The sequence below is a fragment of the Danio aesculapii genome, chromosome 10 (genome assembly GCF_903798145.1).
Source record: "Danio aesculapii chromosome 10, fDanAes4.1, whole genome shotgun sequence".
NCBI classification, from domain to species: domain Eukaryota; kingdom Metazoa; phylum Chordata; class Actinopteri; order Cypriniformes; family Danionidae; genus Danio; species Danio aesculapii.
The window spans coordinates 44,877,489-44,901,841 of record NC_079444.1 but is presented as its reverse complement, the minus strand read 5'-3'; the positions used below and the strand labels follow the sequence as shown (position 1 = coordinate 44,901,841).

The 24,353-nt window shown below is 35.8% G+C and overlaps 2 protein-coding genes across 3 annotated transcripts; one reads left to right on the top strand and one right to left on the bottom strand.

Annotated features, from left to right (window-relative positions):
* Window positions 1-483: 483 nt before the first annotated feature.
* On the bottom strand, window positions 484-14,116 carry sec14l7 (SEC14-like lipid binding 7). The gene is made up of 12 exons (XM_056466409.1): window positions 14,037-14,116; window positions 13,456-13,531; window positions 12,929-12,972; window positions 11,347-11,409; window positions 11,065-11,253; window positions 10,548-10,643; window positions 9,535-9,595; window positions 7,516-7,599; window positions 6,758-6,864; window positions 5,928-6,067; window positions 4,052-4,221; window positions 484-3,465 (listed from the first exon to the last, which is right to left on the bottom strand). Exons 1-12 carry the CDS (start codon window positions 14,088-14,090, stop codon window positions 3,371-3,373), a joined length of 1,179 nt encoding a protein of 392 aa, XP_056322384.1. The 5' UTR covers window positions 14,091-14,116; the 3' UTR covers window positions 484-3,370.
* A 388-nt stretch (window positions 14,117-14,504) lies between these two features.
* tuba7l (tubulin, alpha 7 like) lies at window positions 14,505-23,991 on the top strand. 2 transcript variants are annotated; one of them, XM_056466407.1, is made up of 6 exons: window positions 14,505-14,610; window positions 16,217-16,439; window positions 17,256-17,404; window positions 17,491-17,643; window positions 19,674-20,201; window positions 23,406-23,991. In XM_056466407.1, the coding sequence occupies exons 1-6, from the start codon at window positions 14,608-14,610 to the stop codon at window positions 23,700-23,702; spliced, it is 1,353 nt and encodes a 450-aa protein (XP_056322382.1). In that variant the 5' UTR covers window positions 14,505-14,607; the 3' UTR covers window positions 23,703-23,991. The 2 variants fall into 2 exon arrangements, with proteins under 2 accessions (XP_056322382.1, XP_056322381.1); XM_056466406.1 differs by lacking the exon at window positions 14,505-14,610 and having other exon boundaries at window positions 16,160-16,439.
* The last annotated feature ends 362 nt before the right edge of the window (window positions 23,992-24,353 follow it).

The window sequence follows — 24,353 nt, the reverse complement described above, 5'->3', positions numbered from 1 at the left end:
CAGTCATTACATGGAGTATTATTCATATTATTTATAAAATTACCCATTAAATTGTATTTTATTGAGGTCTACCCTTATCCTAACCATTACAGCAATGTAAAACTGTGATTATAACAGAGTAATGTTCATATTATTAAATAAATCACTCATTAAATTGTACTTTATTAACGTCTGCCCCAACCCTAAACCCAACCCTCACAGCAATGTAATAATTATTTATACTATTTAATAAATTACACAATAATTGTATTTTCAATTGTACCCCTGCCCTACCCCTCACACTAATGCAAACATATGAATTATTGTTGTACAGTGTCATAAAAATTAAGCTATACTTTTTAAAGTCTAGATGGGATATTATATTACATCAATCAATATGATCTGTTCAGTTAATTGCGGATTGATTTATTGTCAATCAGTGCATGTTTTCAGATGAATGATGAAATATGATGCGGGTGCGTCCTCTAGTGTTACAAACACACATCAACTCTTCAATGCTGTCTCTTTAAAGCTGTTTTATTCTCAATTCTGTGCACATTTACACGTTCATTCAAGATTATACAAGAGATTCCTATCTCAACATTACAATGACTCCCTATTACGTCATCAGCAATATTATTATTATAATATTTACCAATTATGTTACCTATTATGATGTGTAATATCTTTGGATTACCAAAAACTATATATATATATATATATTTCCTGCAATCTGGAGAAAAAAAAGCCACAATTTTTTATCGTCGAAGAAAAAAAAAACAGAATTATGAGATAAAAATGATAATAGTTCTCAATATTTTAAATCTCCAAATTCTGCTGTTTTTATCAAATATTGAGGGAAAATGTCAGAATTATGATAAAACATTAGTAAAATATGCCTCGTAGCTAGAAAATATGCTAATTCATATCTTAATGAGAATTATGAGATAAAAAGTTAATAGTTCTGGCCATTTTACATCTCCAAATTCAATTTTTTTTGGTTAAAATTAAGGAAAAATTAGGAAATATGAGATAAAAAAGATAATAGTTCTTTGTATTTATTTAAATAATTGAAATCTTGATGTTTTTTTCTCAGAATTGATTGTTCAGAAATAATGTTTTCAGGTTTGTCTTTATCTGAGAATCTTCATTTCCTGCAATCTGGAGCAAAAAAATTACAATAATATCTTAGTTTTTCTTTTTGGAAGGAAAAAAAAAGGTCAAAATTATGAGAAAATAATAATAAACTATGCCCTGTACATAGACATATGCTAATTCATATATTAATGAGAATTGTTTAATAAAAAGATAATAATTCTGGCTATTTAAATCTCCAAGTTCTGATGTTTTTTGAGGGAAAAAGTCAGAATTATGATATAAAAGATGTTTTAAATCTCAAAATTTTGATGTTGCATCATGTTTTCAGAGAAAAAAGTCAAAATGATGAGATAAAAAGAGAACACTTCTGGCTGTTTTACATTTCTAAATTCTAATTCAGAATCTACAAAGTCAGAATTATGAGAAAACATCAGTAAATATGCCTCGTGCAGAAATTCACGTCTTTATGAGAATTATGAGATAAAGTTTCTGGCTATTTCACATCTCCAAATTCTGATGTTTTTTTTTTTTTAAATCTCCAAATTCTAAGGTTATTTTTTAAAGTGATTTCACTATTTACATAAATGAAATGTTGACGTTTTTCTCAGAATCACAATTAAAAAATGGCCAATTTTAATGTTCAGAAATGATGCTTTCAGCTTTCTCAAACTTTGAGTGAAAAAGGCAGAATTATAAAATAAAAAGATATTTTAAATCTCCAAATTCTGCTGTTTTTATCAAATGTTGAGGGAAAATGTCAGAATTATGATAAAACATTAGTAAAATATGCCTCGTACCTAGAAAATATGCAAATTCATATCTTAATGAGAATTATGAGATAAAACGTTAATAGTTCTGGCCATTTTACATCTCTAAATTCAATTCTCTTGCTTAAAATTTTAAGGAAAAAGGAGGAAATATGAGATAAAAAAGATAATAGTTCTTGGTATTTATTAAATAAAATATGCCTTGTACGTAGACAATATGCTAATTCATATCTTAATGAGAATTATTTGATAAAAAGATAATGTTCTGGCTATTTAAATCTCCAAGTTCTGATGGTTTTTGAGGGAAAAAGTCAAAATTATGATATAAAAAGATATTTTAAATCTCCAAATTCTGATGTCTTATCAAATGTTGAGGGAAAATGTCAGAATTATAAAATAAAAAGATATTTAAAATCTCCAAATTCTGCTGTTTTTATCAAATATTGAGGGAAAATGTCAGAATTATGATAAAACATTAGTAAAATATGCCTTGTACGTAGACAATATGCTAATTCATATCTCAATGAGAATTATTTGATAAAAAGATGATGTTCTGGCCATTTAAATCTCCAAGTTCTGATGTTTTTATCAAATGTTGAGGGAAAATGTTAGAATTATGATAAAACATTAGTAAAATATGCCTCGTAGCTAGAAAATATGCTAATTCATATCTTAATGAGAATTATGAGATAAAAAGTTAATAGTTCTGGGCATTTTACATCTCCAAATTCAATTTTTTTTGTTCAAATTTTGAGGAAAAGTGAGAAAATATGAGATATAAAAGATAATCGTTCTTGGCATTTATTAAATAAAATATGCCTTGTACATAGACAATATGCTAATTCATATATTAATGAGAATTATTTGATAAAAATATAATGTTCTGGCTATTTAAATCTCCAAGTTCTGATGTTTTTTGAGGGAAAAAGTCAGAATTATGATATAAAAGATGTTTTAAATCTCCAAATTCTGATGTCTTATCAAATATTGAGGGAAAATGTCAGAATTATGATAAAACATTAGTAAAATATGCCTCGTAGCTAGAAAATATGCTAATTCATATCTTAATGAGAATTATTTGATAAAAATATAATGTTCTGGCTATTTAAATCTCCAAGTTCTGATGTTTTTTGAGGGAAAAAGTCAGAATTATGATATAAAAGATATTTTAAATCTCCAAATTCTGATGTCTTATCAAATTTTAAGGGAAAAAAAGTCAAAATGATGAGATAAAAAGATAACACTTCTGGCTGTTTTACATTTCTAAATTCTAATTCAGAATCTACAAAGTCAGAATTATAAGAAAACATCAGTAAAATATCCCTCGTGCAGAAATTCACGTCTTTATGAGAATTATGAGATAAAAATGATAGTTCTGGCTGTTTAACGTCTCCAAATTCTGATGTTTTTTCAGAATTGCAACGTTAAAAAACTAACCATTGAGAAATAATGATTTTATAACTCAAAAGACACTTTACGGAGACAGCAATGATGATGAAGACACAAATAGTCTGATCGTATAAACGTTAAGGCTGTTTTCCTTCAGGTAGGAGCACATCCACAGTGAAGCTGACCTTCTTTGAATGAAGCACGCTGTAGCTGTTGTCAAACCGGACCACATCTGCACGAAAGCAGAGACAATTATTAAACACACCTGCAAAATAGGCTGATATGATGATGCACTGTAAAATACATTCTTTTTATTTTCTCCAGTTTGTTTATGCATTTTAATTTGCATTATGGGATCTTAATCTTTCTTCCAACAACTTTTAACCATGAAAAGTGTGTAAAAAGTGTCTATTCTGCACATGTGTAATGGTCTGCAGTGCTATATTGTCAGTGTTGGTGTTGTATATTATGCTCCAGAGGCACATTTTCTGTTATTTTACAGACTTATTTCTCTAGATATTATTTATTACACATTATATTTTTATTTCAAACCACTTAAATGTCAACAAAAGTCACTTTGTTTAACTGTAGAGTTGAATTTTCAACATCAATATTGGACAGAGCAGAGATCAACATCCCATAATGCAATTGATAATGCAACAACAATAATGCAGCTGCTGATAAACCTGCTGGACTTTATTCTGAGATAACAACCTTCCCTACTTATTGAATATTAGTATACGTCTGCATGCAAATCCAATTTAGAGTAAATTCAGTGTTTTTTCCCATGATGCTCGGCACACTGAGAGCTGACGTACAGATGCCGGGCTCCTCGCAGGTGTAGGATCCTTCCTCAGGAACCAGATGTGCATTATAGCGTTCGCTTCGCAGGATTTCTTGCATGTCTTCCACTTTCTTCGTCTCGCTGCCTTTTGTCTTCAGGAAAAGTCCAAAACCGATATCAGAGCCCTCGCTCGCAAACTGCCATCTACGATGAGGAAAAACAGATGAAGTGCATTAATCTGGAGGACAAAAACATCCAAAATAATGTCCTTAATGGGATATGTGGGATCAAAACCGAAAATTCACTCAGCTTTTACTCACCTCTAGTGCTTCTAAACCTGAGAGTTTTATTCTGTTGAACACAAAAGGTGATATTATGAAGAAAGCTGGAAACCATTTATGTCTATAGGAAAAACAAATACTGTGGAAGTCAATGGTTACAGGTTTCCAACATTCTTCAAAATATCTTCTTTTGTGGTTTTTTTCTGGCTGCACCAGCAACACTAAAACACTCTGGTGCAGTCAGAACCAAAGAAGTCAGAACAAAAAAGAAAGAAAGCTGGAAAACGGTAATCATTAAATACTATAGTAGGAAAAACTAATACTGTGGAAGTGAATGGTTACAGGTTTCCAACATTCTTCAAAATATCTTCTTTTCTGACTGCACCAGCAACACTAAAACACTCTGGTGCAGTTAGAAAAAAGAAAGAAAGCTGGAAAACAGTAACCATTGATTACTATAGTAGGAAAAACCAATAATGTGGAAGTCAATAGTTACAGGTTTCCAACATTCCTCAAAATATCTTCTTTTCTGGCTGCACCAGCAACACTAAAACACTCTGGTGCAGTTAGAAAAAAGAAAGAAAGCTGGAAAACAGTAACCATTGATTACTATAGTAGGAAAAACAAATACTATGGAAGTGAACGGTTACAGGTTTCCAACATTCCTCAAAATATCTTCTTTTCTGGCTGCACCAGCAACACTAAAACACTCTGGTGCAGTTAGAAAAAAGAAAGAAAGCTGGAAAACAGTAACCATTGATTACTATAGTAGGAAAAACAAATACTATGGAAGTGAATGGTTACAGGTTTCCAACATTCTTCAAAATAATTTTTGTTTTCTGACTGCACCAGCAACACGAAAAACACTCTGGTGCAGTAAGAAAAAAGAAGTCAGAAAAAAATGAAAGAAAGCTGGAAAACGGTAACCATTGACTTCTATTGAAGGAAAAACAAATACTATGGAAGTCAATGGTTACAGGTTTCCAACATTCTTCAAAATAATTTCTTTTCTGGCTAAACCAGCAACACTAAAACACTCTGGTGCAGTTAGAAAAAAGAAAGAAAGCTGGAAAACAGTAACCATTGATTACTATAGTAGGAAAAACAAATACTATGGAAATGAATGGTTACAGGTTTCCAACATTCTTCAAAATATCTTCTTTTCTGGCTGCACCAGCAACACTAAAACACTCTGGTGCAGTTAGAAAAAAGAAAGAAAGCTGGAAAACAGTAACCATTGATTACTGTAGTAGGAAAAACCAATAATGTGGAAGTCAATAGTTACAGGTTTCCAACATTCCTCAAAATATCTTCTTTTCTGACTGCACCAGCAACACTAAAACACTCTGGTGCAGTTAGAAAAAAGAAAGAAAGCTGGAAAACTGTAACCATTGACTTTTATAGTAGGAAAAACAAATACTGTGGAAGTCAATGGTTACAGGTTTCCAACAATGTTGTTACAAATAAATAGTACAATGGCGAGCGCGTCAAGTATACAAGCCTTCACAGTTCTTGGCTGTGCGCACTCAGCGGAGGCTCGCAATGTGAAGCCAGGCAAAAGTATAAATTAGCTTTGAGACGCACACTACATGGAACCTATCCTACATGAATAGTCTCTGTGGTACTCACTGCAGCAGGCAGTTCGGGAAGAGCAGCTCGTACTCTATCTGGTGTGAGGATCCACGGCTGATGGTGATGTTCTGCTCATACTGGACTTTGATAGAGTCTCGAACGTAGTATGATTTGGGCACTACACCACCATATTGTAACTGTGAGGATGATAGAAGAAGAGAGTATACACACACACACACACACACACACACACACACACGTTGGTATTGGTGGTTTATAGGTACTCTTCATAGGCCTAATGTAATTCATACAGTAAAAACTACTTATTATATGGTTTCCTCCGGGTGCTCCGGTTTCCCCCACAGTCCAAACACATGTGCTATAGGGGAATTGATGAACTAAATTGTGTGTGAATGAGTGTGTATGGATGTTTCCCAGTACTAGGTGAGAGGGGTCTGCAGACCTGGTGCAGTGCAATCGGAGCTGCATCCAATGCTTTTTAATGGGCTCACCAAACCCCACCCCTTACCATACCCCTCACAGTGACGTCACTCACTTCATTGAGTGCATTGTGTCTGACATTGCATCGCTGAGTGATGCAATCTCAGCTTGCATCATAAAGGCTGCATCCAGATACTATTGTACTAGGTTGCAGTCCCATGGCAAAGATCGGTTATTAGAAATGAGTTATTAAAACTATTATATTTAGAAATGTGTTGAAATCTTCTGTCCATAAAACAGAAATTGGGGGAAATTTACAGGAGGGCTAATAATTCTGACTTCAACTTTTTATTGATCGGTCACAATATCTTCAAAGAAAATGGGAATAGCTTATCTGATCAATTGATTGTTTACAGTGGTAGATTAATTAATTGTGTAAATCTCACCATGGTCTTACAGAGCGGGTTTCCATCAGGATCAGTCAGTGATCCTCCGTACACCGCTGGGATCTGATCCGCATCCACGTAATTCTTCAACACATCTTTCCAGTTTGCTGCAAGTTGGAGATCACAAGAGAAAAACAAACAAATCAAAGGGATACAGCTGTGGCCGGAAGCTAACCAGAGTTATAGATATTATTACAACAGTATAATTACTGTACAATTACTGTTTTTACATTACTAGGGGTACTGTAGGTTCAGGGTTGGGGAGGGTGTAGACGCTAATAAAACACAATTTCATGAGCAATTTAATAAATAATATAAATAATTATCTTTTAATTACTGTTTTTACATTACTCTGAGGGTTGGGTTTAGAGGTAAGGTCAAGGTGGATTTTAATAAAATATAATTCTATGGGTAATTTAATAAATAATATGAATAATACTCTGTATAATTGCTGTTTTTACATTACTCTGAGGGTTGGGGTCGGGTAGACGTTAATATAATAGAATTAATGGGTAATTAAATAACTAATATAAATAATTAATATACATAAATATTGTTATAATTGCTGTTTTTACATAACTGTGAGGGTTGGGGTCGGGGTAGACATTAATAAAATACAATTTAATGGATAATTTAATAAATAATATAAATAACTCTCATTATCTTCTGGCTGCAGCTGTATCCCTTCTAACAACAACTGCAGTGAAAACAGAATCACAATGTTTGCATTAACGAAAAGTACAAATTAGACAACTTACAGCCCAGAACAGCAATTTTCTGCCTCGTTTCTTCACGCAAGAAGTGCTTGACCAAATTGTATGCAATAGGGAAGAGTTTAGGAGCTGTAGAAAGAAGATTCAAAACATTCAAAGATTTCAAATTTGTTCATATCAAAGAATAAACTCAATGCTGAGTCCTTTTCTAGCAGTATTTCTTCTATTTTTGCTTTATTAGCCGTTAAAACAAACCCAACCAGCTGTGAGGAGAATCACAACATTACACGTTCATTTGAAGCAATAAACACACAACAAAATATAATATAAAAACACCAAATAACATTTATAGTAAACACTGTAGTGGTTTTGAACTATACTATAAGTACTTGAATTAATCTGTTGTGGAGGTTCTGCAGTTGCCATGGGAACACAACAACTATACATATTGATCTGTTTGTGGTGATTCTATAGTTGCTCCGGTAACACAACAACGACAGTAAATGGTTTGTTGTGGCGATTCTACAGTTGCTATGGTTACACAATAACTATAGTAATTGATCTGGTGTGGTGATTCTACAGTTGCTATGGTAACACAACAACTATAGTAATTGATCTGGTGTGGTGATTCTACAGTTGCTATGGTAACCGAACAACTATAGTAATTGATCTGTTGTGATGATTCTACAGTTGCTATGGTAACACAACAACTACAGTAATTAATCTGTTGTGTTGATTCTACAGTTGCTATGGTAACCGAACAACTATAGTAATTGATCTGGTGTGGTGATTCTACAGTTGCTATGGTAACAACAACTATACTAATTGATCTGTTGTGGTGATTCTACTGTTGCTATGGTAACACCACAACTATAAGTTTTCTGTTGTGGTGATTCTACAGTTGCAGTGGTAACACAACATCTATAGTAATTGATCTGGTGTTGTGATTCTACAGTTGCTATGGTAACAACAACTATAGTTATTGATCTGTTGTGGTGATTCTACAGTTGCTATGGTAACAACAACTATAGTAATTGATCTGTTGTGGTGATTCTACTGTTGCTATGGTAACACCACAACTATAAGTTTTCTGTTGTGGTGATTCTACAGTTGCAGTGGTAACACAACATCTATAGTAATTGATCTGGTGTTGTGATTCTACAGTTGCTATGGTAACAACAACTATAGTAATTGATCTGTTGTGGTGATTCTACTGTTGCTATGGTAACACTACAACTGTAAGTTTTCTGTTGTGGTGATTCTACAGTTGCTATGGTAACACAACATCTATAGTAATTGATCTGGTGTGGTGATTCTACAGTTGCTATGGTCACACAACAACTACAGTAATTAATCTGTTGTGGTGATTCTACTGTTGCTATGGTAACACAACAACTACAGTAATTAATCTGTTGTGTTGATTCTACAGTTGCTATGGTAACACAACAACTAAAGTAATTGATCTGTTGTGGAGATTCTACTGTTGCTATGGTAACACCACAACTATAAGTTTTCTGTTGTGATTCTACAGTTGCTATGGTAACAACAACTGTAGTAATTGATCAGTTGTGGTGATTCTACAGTTGCTATGGTAACACAACAACTACAGTAATTAATCTGTTGTGGTGATTCTACAGTTGCTATGGTAACACAACAACTACAGTAATTAATTTGTTGTGGTGATTCTACAGTTGCTATGGTAACAACAATTATAGTAACTGACCTGTTTGTGGTGATTCTGTATATACGTACATCAAAAGCATGTATGCTATGGCTCACGCTTATTGACAGTGGAAGATGATTTACGGTTAGTCGTGTCAGTTGTGTTGTCCTCACAGAAACAGGCTCAGCCATCACTGAATCAGGTAAGCTATATTTATTTTTCAATGTAATTAATGCTACGCACTTTAAATGCAGCAAGTATGATGAATGATGTTTGTGATGTTTGCACATGCATTATAATTTTAACTCGAAGGAGGGGTGCCTGAGAGGGGGGGTGTAATTGAACAAACTTGTCCTAAAAGTTTGAAAACCCCTGATTTAACCAATCCAACAATTACTCACCTTTTATTAAAAGCACTTTTTTTAAGCTTTCAGGATAATTCTCTTCATACATGGTCAGAATCTGCAATCAACCAGAGTGATGTGGAAACAAAGAAAAGCTTATGACTTATAAAATAACAGTCAATAAACTAACAATTTCAAGCGTATATCTCAATTATATCCACTCTGATGTATTTTTCTCATCACTTCAAGAAAGTATGAGATTAAACGGAGAATATTTAAATAAATGCTTACACTGATTTGCCAAAAACAGTACAGATAAATGATATATTTGGACATTTAATTGGCACATTGCTGACTTTCAGCGTTAATTTGAGGGGATTTACATCCAAATCAGGTGAACGCTGTAGGAATTAGAACAGTTTGCATATGTGCCTCTCACTTGTTAAGGGTCCAAAAGTATTGGGATAGAATAATAATCATAAATCAAACGTTCACTTTTTAATACTTGATTACAAATCCTTGTTACATAAAGCCTGAAGTCCGGAACACACAGACATCACCAGATCATCCCTGGTGGTGCTCTGCCAGGCCTCTACAGCAACTGTCTTCAGTTCCTGTTTGTTCTTCGAGCATTTACCCTTCAGTTTTGTCTTCAGCAAGAGAGATGCAAGATCAATCGGATTCAGGTCAGGTGATTGATTTGGCCATTGCATAACATTTCACTTCTTTCCCATCAAAAACTCTTTGGTTGCTTTTGCAGTATGCTTTGACACACATGGCCATGGAACAGTTTAAAAACTAATTGTCCAATTACTTTTGGACCCTTAACAAGTGGGAGGCACATATGCAAACTGTTGTAATTCCTACAGCGTTCAAATAATTTGGATGTAAATACCCTCAAATCAAAGCTGACAGTCTGCAGTTAAATCACATCTCTTAATTTCATTTTAAATCGATATATACACACACACACACACACATATATATACACATATATATATATATATATATATATATATATATATATATACACATACAGATATCTGCTGTTGATTTCAGGTTAATCTCACCTCGCCGTACATCTCCACGGCAGGTTTCCAGAGATGCTTCATGCCGAGGCCCTCGCAGTCATAAATGATGGTGATCGATTCAATGTGTTTGCCAAGCTGATCAATAACAACACATAAAAACACAATTATCTCAATATAACGGCACACCTCAAAATGCTTATCAGCCAATCAAAATCAAGCATTCAGCAGGTTTGTATAAACATTAATAATTCATTTCTTCGTACCAGAATAGTTTTTCTGGCTATTTTGTGTTTCATTCAATTCCATATATATAAATAAGAAGCGTTGTGTGGAACTGTGATAACGATATGCAACTGTATTGCGCTCAAAACCAACTGGAACTACTTAATCTGTGCAAATACCGGCACTCCTCAGAATGCCCATCAGCCAATCAGAATCAAGCATTCAGCAAACCTGCAGTATTCTGATTTTAGATGCATTCTGTGGATTAAAAATGTTTAGATGTTTGTACTTCAGTAAAAAAATAATGTGATTCGGTGTGTTTGTCAGTCTGTACCTTTTTGGACTGCTTCTCACACTCGCGCCGCAGCAGCTCAGCGTCTCTGATTTTGGTCCTGAGACAGTCTTGTTTACTCGCCGACAGTAAAAGGCCTTTAGGATCCAGAGGGCCAATAATATCAAACCAGATGGGGCTTCCTTCACGATCATAACCACACATTCCTCCGGCCACATAGCGCTCCAGGACCTGAGAACAGTAATGAGGGCATTTTTCATAATAAATAATAATACTGAATATTTGTAATCATCTTTAATTATTTATTAATATTGTATGAGTTACCTCTGGTGGCCTCCAGTCATCAATGATCGTTTCTAATTTCATGTACCTGCGAAACTCCAGATGCTGGAATATAATTAAGAATTTTTGGTTGAATTTTTTCTTAAAAGGATTTTTTCAGGTGTTTTCCTGCTGATACACCCACTGTCCACTTTATTAGGTACACCTTACTAGCACCAGGTTGGACCCTCTTTTGCCTTCAGAGCTGCCTTAATCTTTCACGGCGTAGATTCAACAAGCTACTGGAAATATTCCTCAGAGATTTTGCTCCATATTGACATGATAGCATCACACAGTTGCTGCAGATTTGTCAGCTACACATCCATGATGCCAATCTCACGTTCCACCACATCCCAAAGGTGCTCTATTGGATTGAGCTCTGGTGACTGTGGAGGCCATTTGAGTACAGTGAACTCATTGTCATGTTCAAGAAACCAGTCTGAGATGATTGGCGCTTTATGACATGGTGTGTTATCCTGCTGGAAGTAGCCATCAGAAGATGGAGACACTGTGCTCATAAAGGGATGGACATGGTCAGCAACAATACTCAGGTAGGCTGTGGCGTTGACACCATGCTCAGTTGGTACTAATGGACCCAAAGTGTGCCAAGAACATCTCCCCCACACCATTACACCACCACCACCAGCCTGAACCGCTGATACAAGGCAGGATGGATCCATGCTTTCATGTTGTTGAGGCCAAATTCTGACCCGAGCATCCGAATGTGGCAGCAGAAATGGAGACTCATCAGACCAGGCAACGTTTCTCCAATCTTCTATTGTCCAGTTTTGGTGAGCCTGTGTGAATTGTAGCCTCAGTTTCCTGTTCTTAGCTGAAAGGAGCGGCACCCGGTGTGGTCTTCTGCTGCTGTAGCCCATCCGCCTCAAGGTTGGACGTGTTGTGTGTTCAGAGATGCTCTTCTGCAGACCTCGGTTGTAACGAGTGCTTATTTGAGTTACTGTTGCCTTTCTATCAGCTGGAACCAGTCTGGCCATTCTCCTCTGACCTCTGGCATCAACAAGGCATTTGCGCCCACAGAACTGCCGCTCACTGGATATTTCCTCTTTGTCGGACCATTCTCTGTAAACCCTAGAGATGGTTGTGCGTGAAAATCCCAGTAGATCAGCAGTTTCTGAAATACTCAGAGCAGCCAGTCTGGCACCAACAACCATGCCACGATTAAAGTCTCTTAAATCCCCTTTCTTCTCCATTCTGATGCTCACTTTGAACTGCAGCAGATCGTCTTGACCATGTCTACATGCCTAAATACATTGAGCTGCTGCCATGTGATTGGCTGATTAGAAATTTAACGAGCAGTTGGACAGGTGTACCTAATAAAGTGATTAATGTTGAAAACATTTGCACTGTTGCATAGTTTTTTGGAAACTCTAGTCTAATAAATGTTTTTTTTTTAAAGATTTTATTTTAAATAGAAAGTAAAAAAAATAACATTCATAATAAGAATGTTTTTTTTTTACTTTTTTTATTTTGGGGAAAACTTAATTTTAAATTTAACCCTGAAAAAAGTTGACAACAACATAAAAAGTAAATAATAATAATAATTATAATAATGATGTGATATTACCTTCCTAAGCATTGCTTCAGCCTTCGGGACATTGAAAGTTCTAGCTGCCAAAATAAATAAATAGACAAATAATATTGAAATAAAACACATTACAGATCATTACTTTCTCAAATAACCCCCAACATGTACAGAAGGACTTTGGGATCTTATACAATAATGTAGTGCAAAGGGAGAGAGCAAATAATTCTGCAAAGGTTAAAAACAGATAAATATTGACGCATACATTCACAAGAAAGTCACCTTGAACTTTCCTTTTCTAAGAGTAAAGTCAACAGATGGTTTTGGGATGTTCTGTCTCAACACACCGTATTGATTTCTAGATAAACGCGGTTTAGATAAAGCAAATGCTGCAGAAAAACCACAGAAATATGAGAAATAACTCAAAAGTGCTTCCTTTTTTATTCCGTCAGTCTGTTAATCAGGTTCAAGGGGTCAAAAGGTCATAGGTCAGAGATCTGCACTACACTATTATACATTTTTAACTGAAAACAGCAGAAAAATACACATTTGTGCAGCAAAATTCTCACCTCTGAGCCACCGGAGCAGGTAATGATCTGTTTGATTGGACAGTTGATCCCAAACATCGGCTAATTTCTCCCGAAACTGACCAAAGAGAGGATATTTAGTGTTTTGACCAACACAATATGCATTTATTGGATACTAAATGCAGTAAAAAATGCTGAAATATAATTTATAATTTACATTTTAATTCAGAGTGACCAATTTCTAAGTGAATAGATGAAGTGCAATTAATTTATGTGATATTAGAATCATTATATTAGTCTTCAATGTCACGTGATTCTTCAGAAATAACTCTAATATGATCATATATAAATTAAGACATTTATGAATATTTTTCTATTATTATTATGATATATCAATTGTTTTAAGATTTATAAATGAATAGGCAGTTCATAAGTAAAGCGTTTATTTGATATAAAAGCGTTTGTACAGTTATAAATATAATATTTGATCAATTCAGTGCATCTTTACTGAATTTAAGTACGTATTAATTTCTTTCAAACAAAAAAAAATAATAAATTACCTCAAATTTTGAAAGGTAGTGTATGTTATTTATAAATGTAAGCAAAATTCCGCATGTACTTGCCTGTGTTAAAGCCTCTGCTTGTTTAGGACTCAGATCTCCGACTCGACCGCTCATTTTTGCAGAATCAAACAGACTTGAGTTCATGGACCTCATATTTATACACACACACACACACACACACGCACACACACACACACATACATACACACACACGCACGCGCGCACACACCGCATAAGCATAGATAAAAAATTTAATTTAACGATACAGCATTACTAAGCAATAAATACAAATCTATAATAATTTCAGACGATCTAGCAATAAAATTCTAATATTCGCGCTTTATTAATTATTTGAATTTGATTTGACGTGTGGACCAATAATAATGCTCCTAGAAATTGATTGACGTTACATTAGAATTACATATTCAAAACTCAGCCAATAGCCGAGAGGGTAGGCGGGGCCAGAGTTCACGGTCATATAAAAGCAGTCAATATAATTTCGAAAATACATTATCGGCGGCCGTTGGGATTTGGACTCACGGGAATAAATACTATAATATTAAAAATAGCTTTATAGCATAAACAAGAGTTACACATCTACTTTAACCATCTTTAATACAATCCAGTAAAAATGGTAAGTAAACCAATCTTCATATGTTATCCGAATAACACCCGCGGAGCCGTTAACGTAACTTAAGCGACCAACGGTCAATTTTCTCCTCAGACTTGTAACGTATATTTGTACGCTTTATTTATTTGTTTTTAGATCCTATTTTGGCCTGGAAAGTACTTAAAAAAACAAACACAGGTCCTTGAAAATGCTTGGATAGAGCTCGGAAATCTACGTTGCGGTCGACCATAGAAAAAAACGACCATTTCATAGTAATATCTTTTGAAAAACACCTCACAAACACTGGCATCTGAAATAAAATGGACTGACGTGTATATATCTTTATAAACGCTCTCTGTGTGTCAGAAGCTGATAATATCCACTCCATAACATTATGTCTCCAGCGGTGAAGTGTAACTGGAGATGCCGAGTATGAGCGCAGAAGGTGCGGATCTAATAAACGAATGAGTTTACCTGTAACGTTAACTGACAGGGCATCAACGAGCTGCCGCGAGAAAATATCTCCGTATATGATTTTCTACTATACCTGTAGTACGAGCACTTATAGTTTATAACTGATAAGTGTATATACAGCAGGGGCGTACTGGACATTTTAAAAGTGTGTGGGGGAGGGGGGGGGGGGGGGGGGGGGGATGGGGGGAGTCTGTCTCTAAAAGTGAGGGGGACGTATCCCCCCTGGTTTCTACGCTCCTGATATACATTGTCCAAATTGACGATCAGAGGTCAGGTCATTTATTTATTTATTTATTGTTAATTAGATCTAGTTTATTAGTACAACATATTTAAATTTGTAGTTTTTTGAGGGATATTTCCTGTATTCTGACCTACAGTATCATCTGATGAGCTCTTTCAGCTGTTTCTATAGGCCAAACTATACAAACTCCATCTAATTTGACTTCACTTTCAGGCTATATGTAGAAATAAACACCTACTTTATGAGGAAAAAAAAGTCTTGTGAACACTTTCAATGTCTATTGGTGCTCTAGATCTGCCAGTTTCTGGCATTGACTGATTGCCGTGACTTTGCATTCACAATGGTATGAATCATTATAAGGGTGGTCATATTTATATTATCTATTATTTTAATTATTACCTTATTATTCAAAAACAGTTCAGAGGGAACTATTTCTCAGTATTAATTAAAGGGCTGACCCCCCATACATCTTGTTTTGACGTCCTTCAGGGGCATCAAGTGGTAATTAGGGGAGATCAAACCCCCCTGTGATTCGCATCCTGTGTATATATGATACAAAAATCCATAGAGCTCAATGGGAATTAGCCTCCCTTGTTCTAAACACCCTGAACGCATTGCAATGAAAAATATCAAGTGTAAATTTTACAATTTCACATTGAGTGGAATGTTAAGTAAGTTATGGTGAGGACTGTCATAGTGCTACATGTGCTGAGGTATGAATTACAAAGGTGCTTGATTTAAAATGAATTGTGCTTTAAAAAGTCCTTGAACCGGCTGTTCATCAAAATCTCGTCAAGATTAGTTTTAAAATCCACATTGAATTGAATAGAATGTAGTAAAGCAGGCATATTTAATTTAATGCGCACTTCAACACTACTAATATGTTTGTTCTTCTGCTTTGCTGTGTCCGGTCAGCGTGAGTGTATCTCCGTTCATGTGGGCCAGGCGGGAGTTCAGATTGGGAACGCGTGCTGGGAGCTCTACTGTCTGGAGCACGGCATCCAGGCGGACGGACACATGCCAAGCGACCACACCACCTCCGGCGGAGACCAGTCCTTCAACACCTTCTTCAGCGAGACCGGTGCTGGGAAACACGTTCCAAGAGCGGTGTTCGTGGATCTAGAGCCCACCGTTGTTGGTCAGAATGCATTTGCTCTAGAGTGCTGTCACAATAACAGTGTTATACACACACAAAATGAGTGGTGGCTAATATCAAGATACAAAGTGACACTGTTTTCTATTGGTACAGTTAAAAGTAATGTTGTCGCTAATTGACAGTTTGCATTTTCACGACTGCAAGTTTTCATAAAAAAATTACATTCACAGACAAAATCAAAATTTTCTAAGATCACAAAATGACTAAAACAATTCAAATCAATACAAAAATAAAACTTAGGTCTGACTAGTAAACAAATGATAAAAAGTTAATAAAAAGGTATTAATTATTTTGATATTTATATGTTAAATACTGACCATTTAGATTTATATTTATTTCTTAAAAATTAAGTTTATTATAGTTTCTGTTTAAAAACATTAACTTTTTCAAATATTTGCATTTAATTTGAACATTAATTCCAACAACAAACATATCTTATTCATTTTAGCTGATGATAACAACTATGCACATTCAATACATTCTTATAATAATAATAATGATATATACACAGTAGTCAACATTTGAAGTGAATCAAATTTTTCTACATTTTTAAGACAAGAATGGGTGTTCAATAATTTTTGGAAAACTTTGATGCAAGGTTTTGATCCTCTTTAAATGTTCACTATTGTCAATATATATTGGTCTAAAATATTAATTGTATTTTTTTCCTCTTGAAAATGTAATATAACAAAAAATTACATCTAAATAGTTATACATATAATAAAAACTAAAAATGCATCACAAAAATAAATAGTGTACGTTCATGGCAATCTTTTTTTTTCCAACTTTCACCTTCAGATGAGGTTCGAACTGGAACATACCGACAGCTGTTTCACCCAGAGCAGCTGATCACTGGGAAGGAGGATGCCGCCAACAATTACGCCAGAGGACATTACACCATTGGCAAAGAAATCGTGGACCTGGTTCTTGACCGTGTTCGCAAACTGGTAAGAGATTTTCTTCCATTTAGGGATTCTACTTTTGTCGCTACTACATTTTTATAATTTAATAATGTGTCTTTTTTCTTTTTTAGTGCGATCAGTGCACTGGACTGCAGGGATTCCTCATCTTCCACAGCTTCGGTGGAGGAACCGGTTCGGGTTTTGCATCTCTTTTAATGGAGAGATTGTCTGTTGACTATGGCAAGAAAGCCAAGCTTGAGTTTGCTGTATATCCTGCACCACAGGTACTGTGTTTTTATTGGTCATCCTTCACTTGAGTGTGTTGAAGCATCATATCTTATCTATTATGGTGTATAAATGACTAGAACTAATTATTCAACAAGAAAACAAATGCCTGCTGGGTTCTTTGATCAGCAGAAATAACCATACGTTCACACCGAAAGCGGTGAGAGCGTCAAAGTAGCCGGAAGTCATTCATTTACAATGAGAGCCGGCAGCGAGGAGCAGCGCGACGCATCTTCGCCGGTGTGGGGATCGAGGAGAGTTGAAATCAAGTCAACTTTATGGTAATGAGCTATGACGCTGTTCGGCAGCAAGCAATCGGAATGAAGAAGTCCATGGCTTGAGAGGAGTTCAGACAACACAGACCTGTGAACTTTGGTTCCGACAACAGTTGTTCCCAAGGGGTTTGATGATTGCGGTCACCGGATTTTCAGTTATTTACAATGTTTTCTTACCGGAACAGGCATTAAATAAGTTCCTGGAGAGTTACTGATGTGTATTAATGTTATATATATTTATCTTTAAAAAAGCGGGAATCTCATGCGACAGTACAAAACAGTACTGCTGCTTCAGGATATTTCAGACATATGAACACATATTGGATAATAAGTGGAGCAAAGACACACCACATGCAACTTGATCTTCCATTGTTAAATGAATTTAATAAGTGCGCAACATTTTCACACTAGATAGCATGTTTTATGCAGGAATGTAACTGATATGCGGCAACGGCTCCTTTAAATACGAGATCAATGTAGCGAATTTTGATGCTCTCGCCGGCGGAGCTGAAGGCAGACAGCATTGTCGCCAGGGTGGTCAGAGCGACTTTGGACGCTCTCACCGCTTTCAGTGTGAACGCACAGTAAGAGCGGGGCTCTAAACACTAAATTACACAGACAAAATAAAGTCTGTAATTTCTTCAAGTTTATTTTAAAAATTGATTCTCTGACATAGTGTAAATGATCATGTGATTGAATGACTAAACACAAGATTCATGTATAAAGTGCACAAAAACAAGGTTTTCATACTTCAGGTTGTTCCAAAACACTGGAAATTGTACCTGCCACCTACATCCTTTTCACTCCCCTGTATGCCATGTCAAAAAGGTTTGTTCATTCAATGAGCACTTGTGCGCCACAACACCTCAACAAAAAGGTAATGTATATAGTGTGATGAAATAATGGGTTCTTAGTCAAGCCTTTAAATTGCACGTTTAAAAATAAAATACTGAATGCTAATATCCTGGGACCCATTTATGTCAGCAGTCTGCCAGATGGGGAAAAATGCCATGTTGGGTGTATTTTATAAGACATATTATTCTAATAAGTAATTTGATGGGAATGTTTGTGAGTTGGAAGTTTGTTGGGACAAAATATGAGTGTATAATCAAGTAATTTAACACAGATGTAATTTGGCTAATTAACAGAAAATTCTTAATTACAAAACCCCATTGGAAAACCTCAAGTGGATCAACAGTGAGTTATTCTTCTGGCTTTTCTGCACTTTCTTATGCCAGGTGGAAGGGGTGCAAAATATATAGTTTCAGCATCGATCCTGACCATTCATAAAAGTCACATCACAGGATTTGCAATGCTGAGTTTGTATTATAATTTATCATTTGCATGTGTTTTTGAGGCATGTGTAACATTAGTTACTTTCATAAAGATTAATTTTATTGAATTGTTTTATTTTTCTTATTCAATTATTGTACCTGAATTAGTCTCGAAAAACAATGTTTATTTCAATTGTATTTTATTCTTCATTGTATTTATTTATGCCTGTAGATTGTTTATATTTTTTACAGATGCACTTCCCTACAGAAACAACTCAATCAATCTACAATTATAAATTATTTTCAAATAAAGATATTCAAGTCATCTGGTGAAACTGTATTCATATCTCAATATATATGACCTGGTGAAAACACTGAAATGTTTCAGCTGACCACTTATGATGAAAAAACAGACCTTACCTTATGAAAAGAGGGCTTTCAAGACATTGTTGAAAAATATCCTGTTCCATCTGTTTTAAGGTTTCCACCGCAGTGGTTGAGCCCTACAACTCCATCCTGACCACACACACCACCCTGGAGCACTCGGACTGCGCCTTCATGGTGGACAACGAGGCAATCTACGACATCTGCCGGCGAAACCTGGACATCGAGCGGCCCACATACACCAACCTCAACCGGCTCATCGGCCAGATCGTGTCCTCCATCACTGCCTCCCTGCGTTTTGACGGAGCCCTCAACGTGGACCTGACCGAGTTCCAGACCAACCTGGTGCCATACCCACGCATCCATTTCCCACTGGTCACCTATGCGCCGGTGATCTCAGCAGAGAAGGCCTACCACGAGCAACTGTCTGTGGTGGAGATCACCAATGCCTGCTTCGAGCCAGCCAACCAGATGGTTAAGTGCGACCCTCGGCACGGGAAGTACATGGCCTGCTGCATGCTGTACCGCGGAGACGTCGTGCCCAAGGACGTCAACGCCGCCATCGGAAGCATAAAGACTAAGAGGACCATTCAGTTTGTGGACTGGTGTCCCACAGGCTTCAAGGTTAGTCTGCTCTGGAAACAAATAAACACTCTGCAAAACAGCAACTTGAAGATAGTAAAGTATCTACAAGTGTATTTGTTTAGGAAGAATTGCAGACAGACTGTTTAATTATTAGAAAATAATGCACACTTGAGGTTAGGGCTGCACGATATTTAAAAATCTTACATGGAAATGCTTTGTTTTTCTGTGATATATATCACAATATAAATATAATTTCACTAGATGAATTGAATAGCTCTATTTGGAAAGACTCCATTCATTTAGATCGATTAGGATTTGGATTTTTCTGTGCAGCGTGTTTGCATTAATTTTAACAAAGCAGAAATAAATACAACAAAGCAGTAATAAAAGTGAAATAAACATTGCTTTATGGTTTTCTGGAGAGTCTGACAGTATTCAAGTACAGAAAATAAACAATTAAACATAAAATAACATGCTCATCAGAGTATAAACAATTTAAAAATAATAATAATATTCAGTATCTCTCTCTTTTAATCTTTAATAAATGATCTAATCCTGCAATGTGACTTTTGTGGATGCACATATTGTGATATGGATGCTCAAATGATATACTGTGCAGCCCTACTTGAGGTGCTGATGTGAAGCTGAGTGGCTGTTACCCCTCAGTTGTGCATTATTTTCCAATTCAACATCCTAGAGTGCATTATTTTACTTCTCTGGTCTTCACAACTGCAGACACTATTCAGATGTTGTATTTGAGACATTTGTCCTCAGACCACTCCTGTGTGTAGCACTAGTTTCTTCTCTAAAGCCTTCTGTTGTGTTTTGATATGATTTTTGACTGTTGTAGCTGTGAAATAACTATAATTATTCAGTGGGGTGATATGGAGCAGTAATGTTCTCAAAACCTGCCTCAACTAATTTAGCTGATTAATTTATCTGAAAATAACAGCACACTTTAAAACAGTGGTTGGGAACCAATGGCTCGCAAGCCACAAGTGGCTCTTTTACCAAAATACGTGGCTCTCCAAAAATGATAACCGTCAGATAACTAGAAATCAGGTTCCTATTGAAAATACAATTACAGTTCCCTCGTTATTGTAATTTTTTAGAGGAAAAAAATAAAAACTCGACGTTTCGAACAATGCGTGTGTGTGGCACTGTAAATAATAAACTTACGTTTCTATGGTAACCGCGCGTGCACCCAAAAAGACAATAATCCCGAGGAACATCGAAAGTTTCAAAATGAGTGGGCAGAAACATTCGCTTTTATTGAAAACTCTGGTTCTCTGGCCTGTCTGATCTGCACAGAACGCATTTCCTCTTTTAAAAAAATCAAATGTTAAGAGACATTTTGAAACCCACCATGAGCTCCAGCATAAAGTGCAAACCGGACAAAAACAGCAGAAGCAGGACGGGAGTTTGGACAGGGGCATCTGGGAGTTCGAGTGCTGCGAGCTCTGCTTGCCTCATTGGAGGTCGCGGGGCAAAGGAAACCTTTCACAGCTGGCTAATAAGTCATGTATGTTGAGTACGCAAATGAACTGTTCGCGCCAGTGCTTAATTTGAGCCGGATCTTGGTCCGGGAAATGTCAGATATTCGTGTTCTGCGTTCCGGTATTTTTCTCATTGATCCAGCACTAACTGGTGCGTGTTGAATACCTGCATATGTGTGTGTGTGTGTGTGTGTGTGAGAGATAAACACATTAGGTAGCCACTTTTGACCAATCAACTTTCTTACATTTACAAGCACTCTCATTGGTTGGTGATTGTTTCACGCGCAGTGAGCAGAGAAAATAAATAATGGCATAGTGGCCTACCTAAATAAAAACAGTGTTTTCAAAATGCCAGAGACAGTCAAGCATATATATATATATATATATATATTTTTTTTTTAAACACGAGTAAATCTGATTATGAGCCTGATCAAGAGAAGATGAAACTGCGTGAATGGATCAGGAGACGGAAGCAAAGAGATCTCAAGTCAGCCATAAAACATGGCGGAAGAGGTAACTGGGCTCATCTTTAAGATTAGACAGAGTGAGTCATTTTCGCTTGGCACATAATAGTAATGTGAACTGAAAGTCACATCAGTGGTGTTTCTAAACTGAATATGATGTTTCATGCTTTTTTCGCTATAACCGCTGAGTAACATCATGTTCCAGTGTCCTGACATTTTATCCTACCCATCAGATTATGCTACCAACACTATATATATATATATATATATATATATATATATATATATATATATATATATATATAGATATGTCACGTGGCTCTTTTAAAAAATGCATTTGCCAAAAAAAATCAGAAATGGCTCTTTGCTGAAAAAAGGTTCCCGACCCCTGCCTTAGAATGTACATGAGCCAATCCAAATCAAGCGTCCAAACACTACATTGTAGGGGCAGGGCGATTTGGCCTAAAATCAAAATCTCGATTAATTGCACATTTTAACTCGTTTACGATTAATGAATGATTATTTTATTTATTTATTTTGCCCTCATAGATCACTGACAAGTTTTAAAAATAAACAACTTGCACTTTTATAAACAAAATGAATAATTTTCAATGTTTTTCATATTAAAAGTAGAAAATAAGCAGCATCTCTAAAATAACTCTTGCATTTCCTGTAAATAATATTTCCTGCATCCTCTGTTAACAAATGTTTTAATCTAAATAATAATTTTGTTGTAAAATATGCCATCTCAAGGCATCTCTGGCACAGCTTTCAATCATCGAGGGGCGTCACGTGACTCCACATGCTATGGGAAAAATTGATCTGGAAAAATTTGATCGATTATTGGTTCTGAATGTGAATTTAGATTACTTTTTAATTAATCGCCTAGCCCTACTACATTGTGTGATATTTATCATTATAATATACTGTTTTCTGAATGATCAGTGTGATACTAAAGACTGGAGTATGGATGATGATAATTCAGCTTTACATCACAGATATAAATTACACTTAACTGTATATTCACACAGAAAATAGCTATTTACAATTGAAATACTTCACAATATTAATAATGAAGGCAGCACGGTGGCTTAGTGGTTAGCCTCGCAGTAAGAAGGTTGCTGTTTCTGAAACAGAGACTAAGCCAAAGGAAATTGAATGAATGAATAATTAAATAATTGCAGCATTGATTTTCACTCAGCAACAGTGTATGCACATATTTGAGTGTTGTTAAGTGTGTCAAGACGTGTTGCTCTAACTGCTTTGTTTCGGACTGTAATCAGGTCGGGATCAACTACCAGCCGCCGACTGTGGTTCCAGGAGGAGACCTGGCCAAAGTCCAGAGAGCAGTGTGTATGTTGAGCAACACCACAGCCATCGCTGAGGCCTGGGCCCGACTGGATCACAAGTTTGATCTCATGTACGCAAAGAGAGCCTTTGTGCACTGGTACGTCGGAGAAGGCATGGAGGAGGGTGAGTTTGCGGAGGCCCGGGAAGATTTAGCCGCTCTGGAGAAAGATTATGAAGAGGTGGGTGTGGACACTGCTGATGGAGAAGGAGAAGCGGAGGGGGAAGAATAAGCTTGAGTTCACTACTAAAGTTCCAATAAATAATAAATATGGACACCTTTATTAATCTTTTAGGCATTTATTAATCAGCATAAAAAAGTGTAGTCACCACTAACTAATCTAAACAGCTACAATTTACAGTACTTTACATAAGGAGTGTTACAGGTTACCACGCTATTGATAAACAGTTCAGAAGGGTTCTGCACCATTAATTGTCTTGAGAAACAGAAAATTAATTGTAAATGGCTTTGAAGATTCAAAGCACGACGACTGATTAAATGCTTTCTTCGTCTTCATTAAACGTCACTTGTTTGTTCTGTTGCAAGGCACATTTGATTTCTTTTACCTGTACTTACATCAGTATAAGTGACTTTTCTTTCTAACGTGACACTTGCATAATAACATCCTTCATATAAAACGTGCACAAGAATCGTCACAACCCAGCATGACAATTGTTTTTTTGTTTTTTTACATTAAAGTACCGGCACTTCTCTGCAAAGACAGATTTCATCAGTTATAGAGCTAAAATAGATCACTTTACATTGTAAACAGTGTCTGTTTATTTGAATAATAGAGTTATCTCAATATGCTAGCTCTTTTAAGTGTATTACGCTTCAGTTTAGGATAATTAAACTGTTTAAATTTTTCTAAGAAAGTCTTTCC

Excerpts from the sequence above, each read along its gene's own strand:
- sec14l7 (XM_056466409.1), bottom strand. The coding sequence starts at position 14,090 with ATGAGCGGTCGAGTCGGAGATCTGAGTCCTAAACAAGCAGAGGCTTTA. Across the intron at positions 13,532-14,036 it reads AAGCAGAGGCTTTAACACAG|TTTCGGGAGAAATTAGCCGA; the intron begins GCAAGTACATGC and ends CTCTTTGGTCAG. Across the intron at positions 11,254-11,346 it reads ATGACTGGAGGCCACCAGAG|GTCCTGGAGCGCTATGTGGC; the intron begins GTAACTCATACA and ends TACTGTTCTCAG.
- tuba7l (XM_056466406.1), top strand. The coding sequence starts at position 16,160 with ATGCGCACTTCAACACTACTAATATGTTTGTTCTTCTGCTTTGCTGTG. Across the intron at positions 16,440-17,255 it reads TCTAGAGCCCACCGTTGTTG|ATGAGGTTCGAACTGGAACA; the intron begins GTCAGAATGCAT and ends TTTCACCTTCAG. Across the intron at positions 17,405-17,490 it reads TTGACCGTGTTCGCAAACTG|TGCGATCAGTGCACTGGACT; the intron begins GTAAGAGATTTT and ends TTTCTTTTTTAG.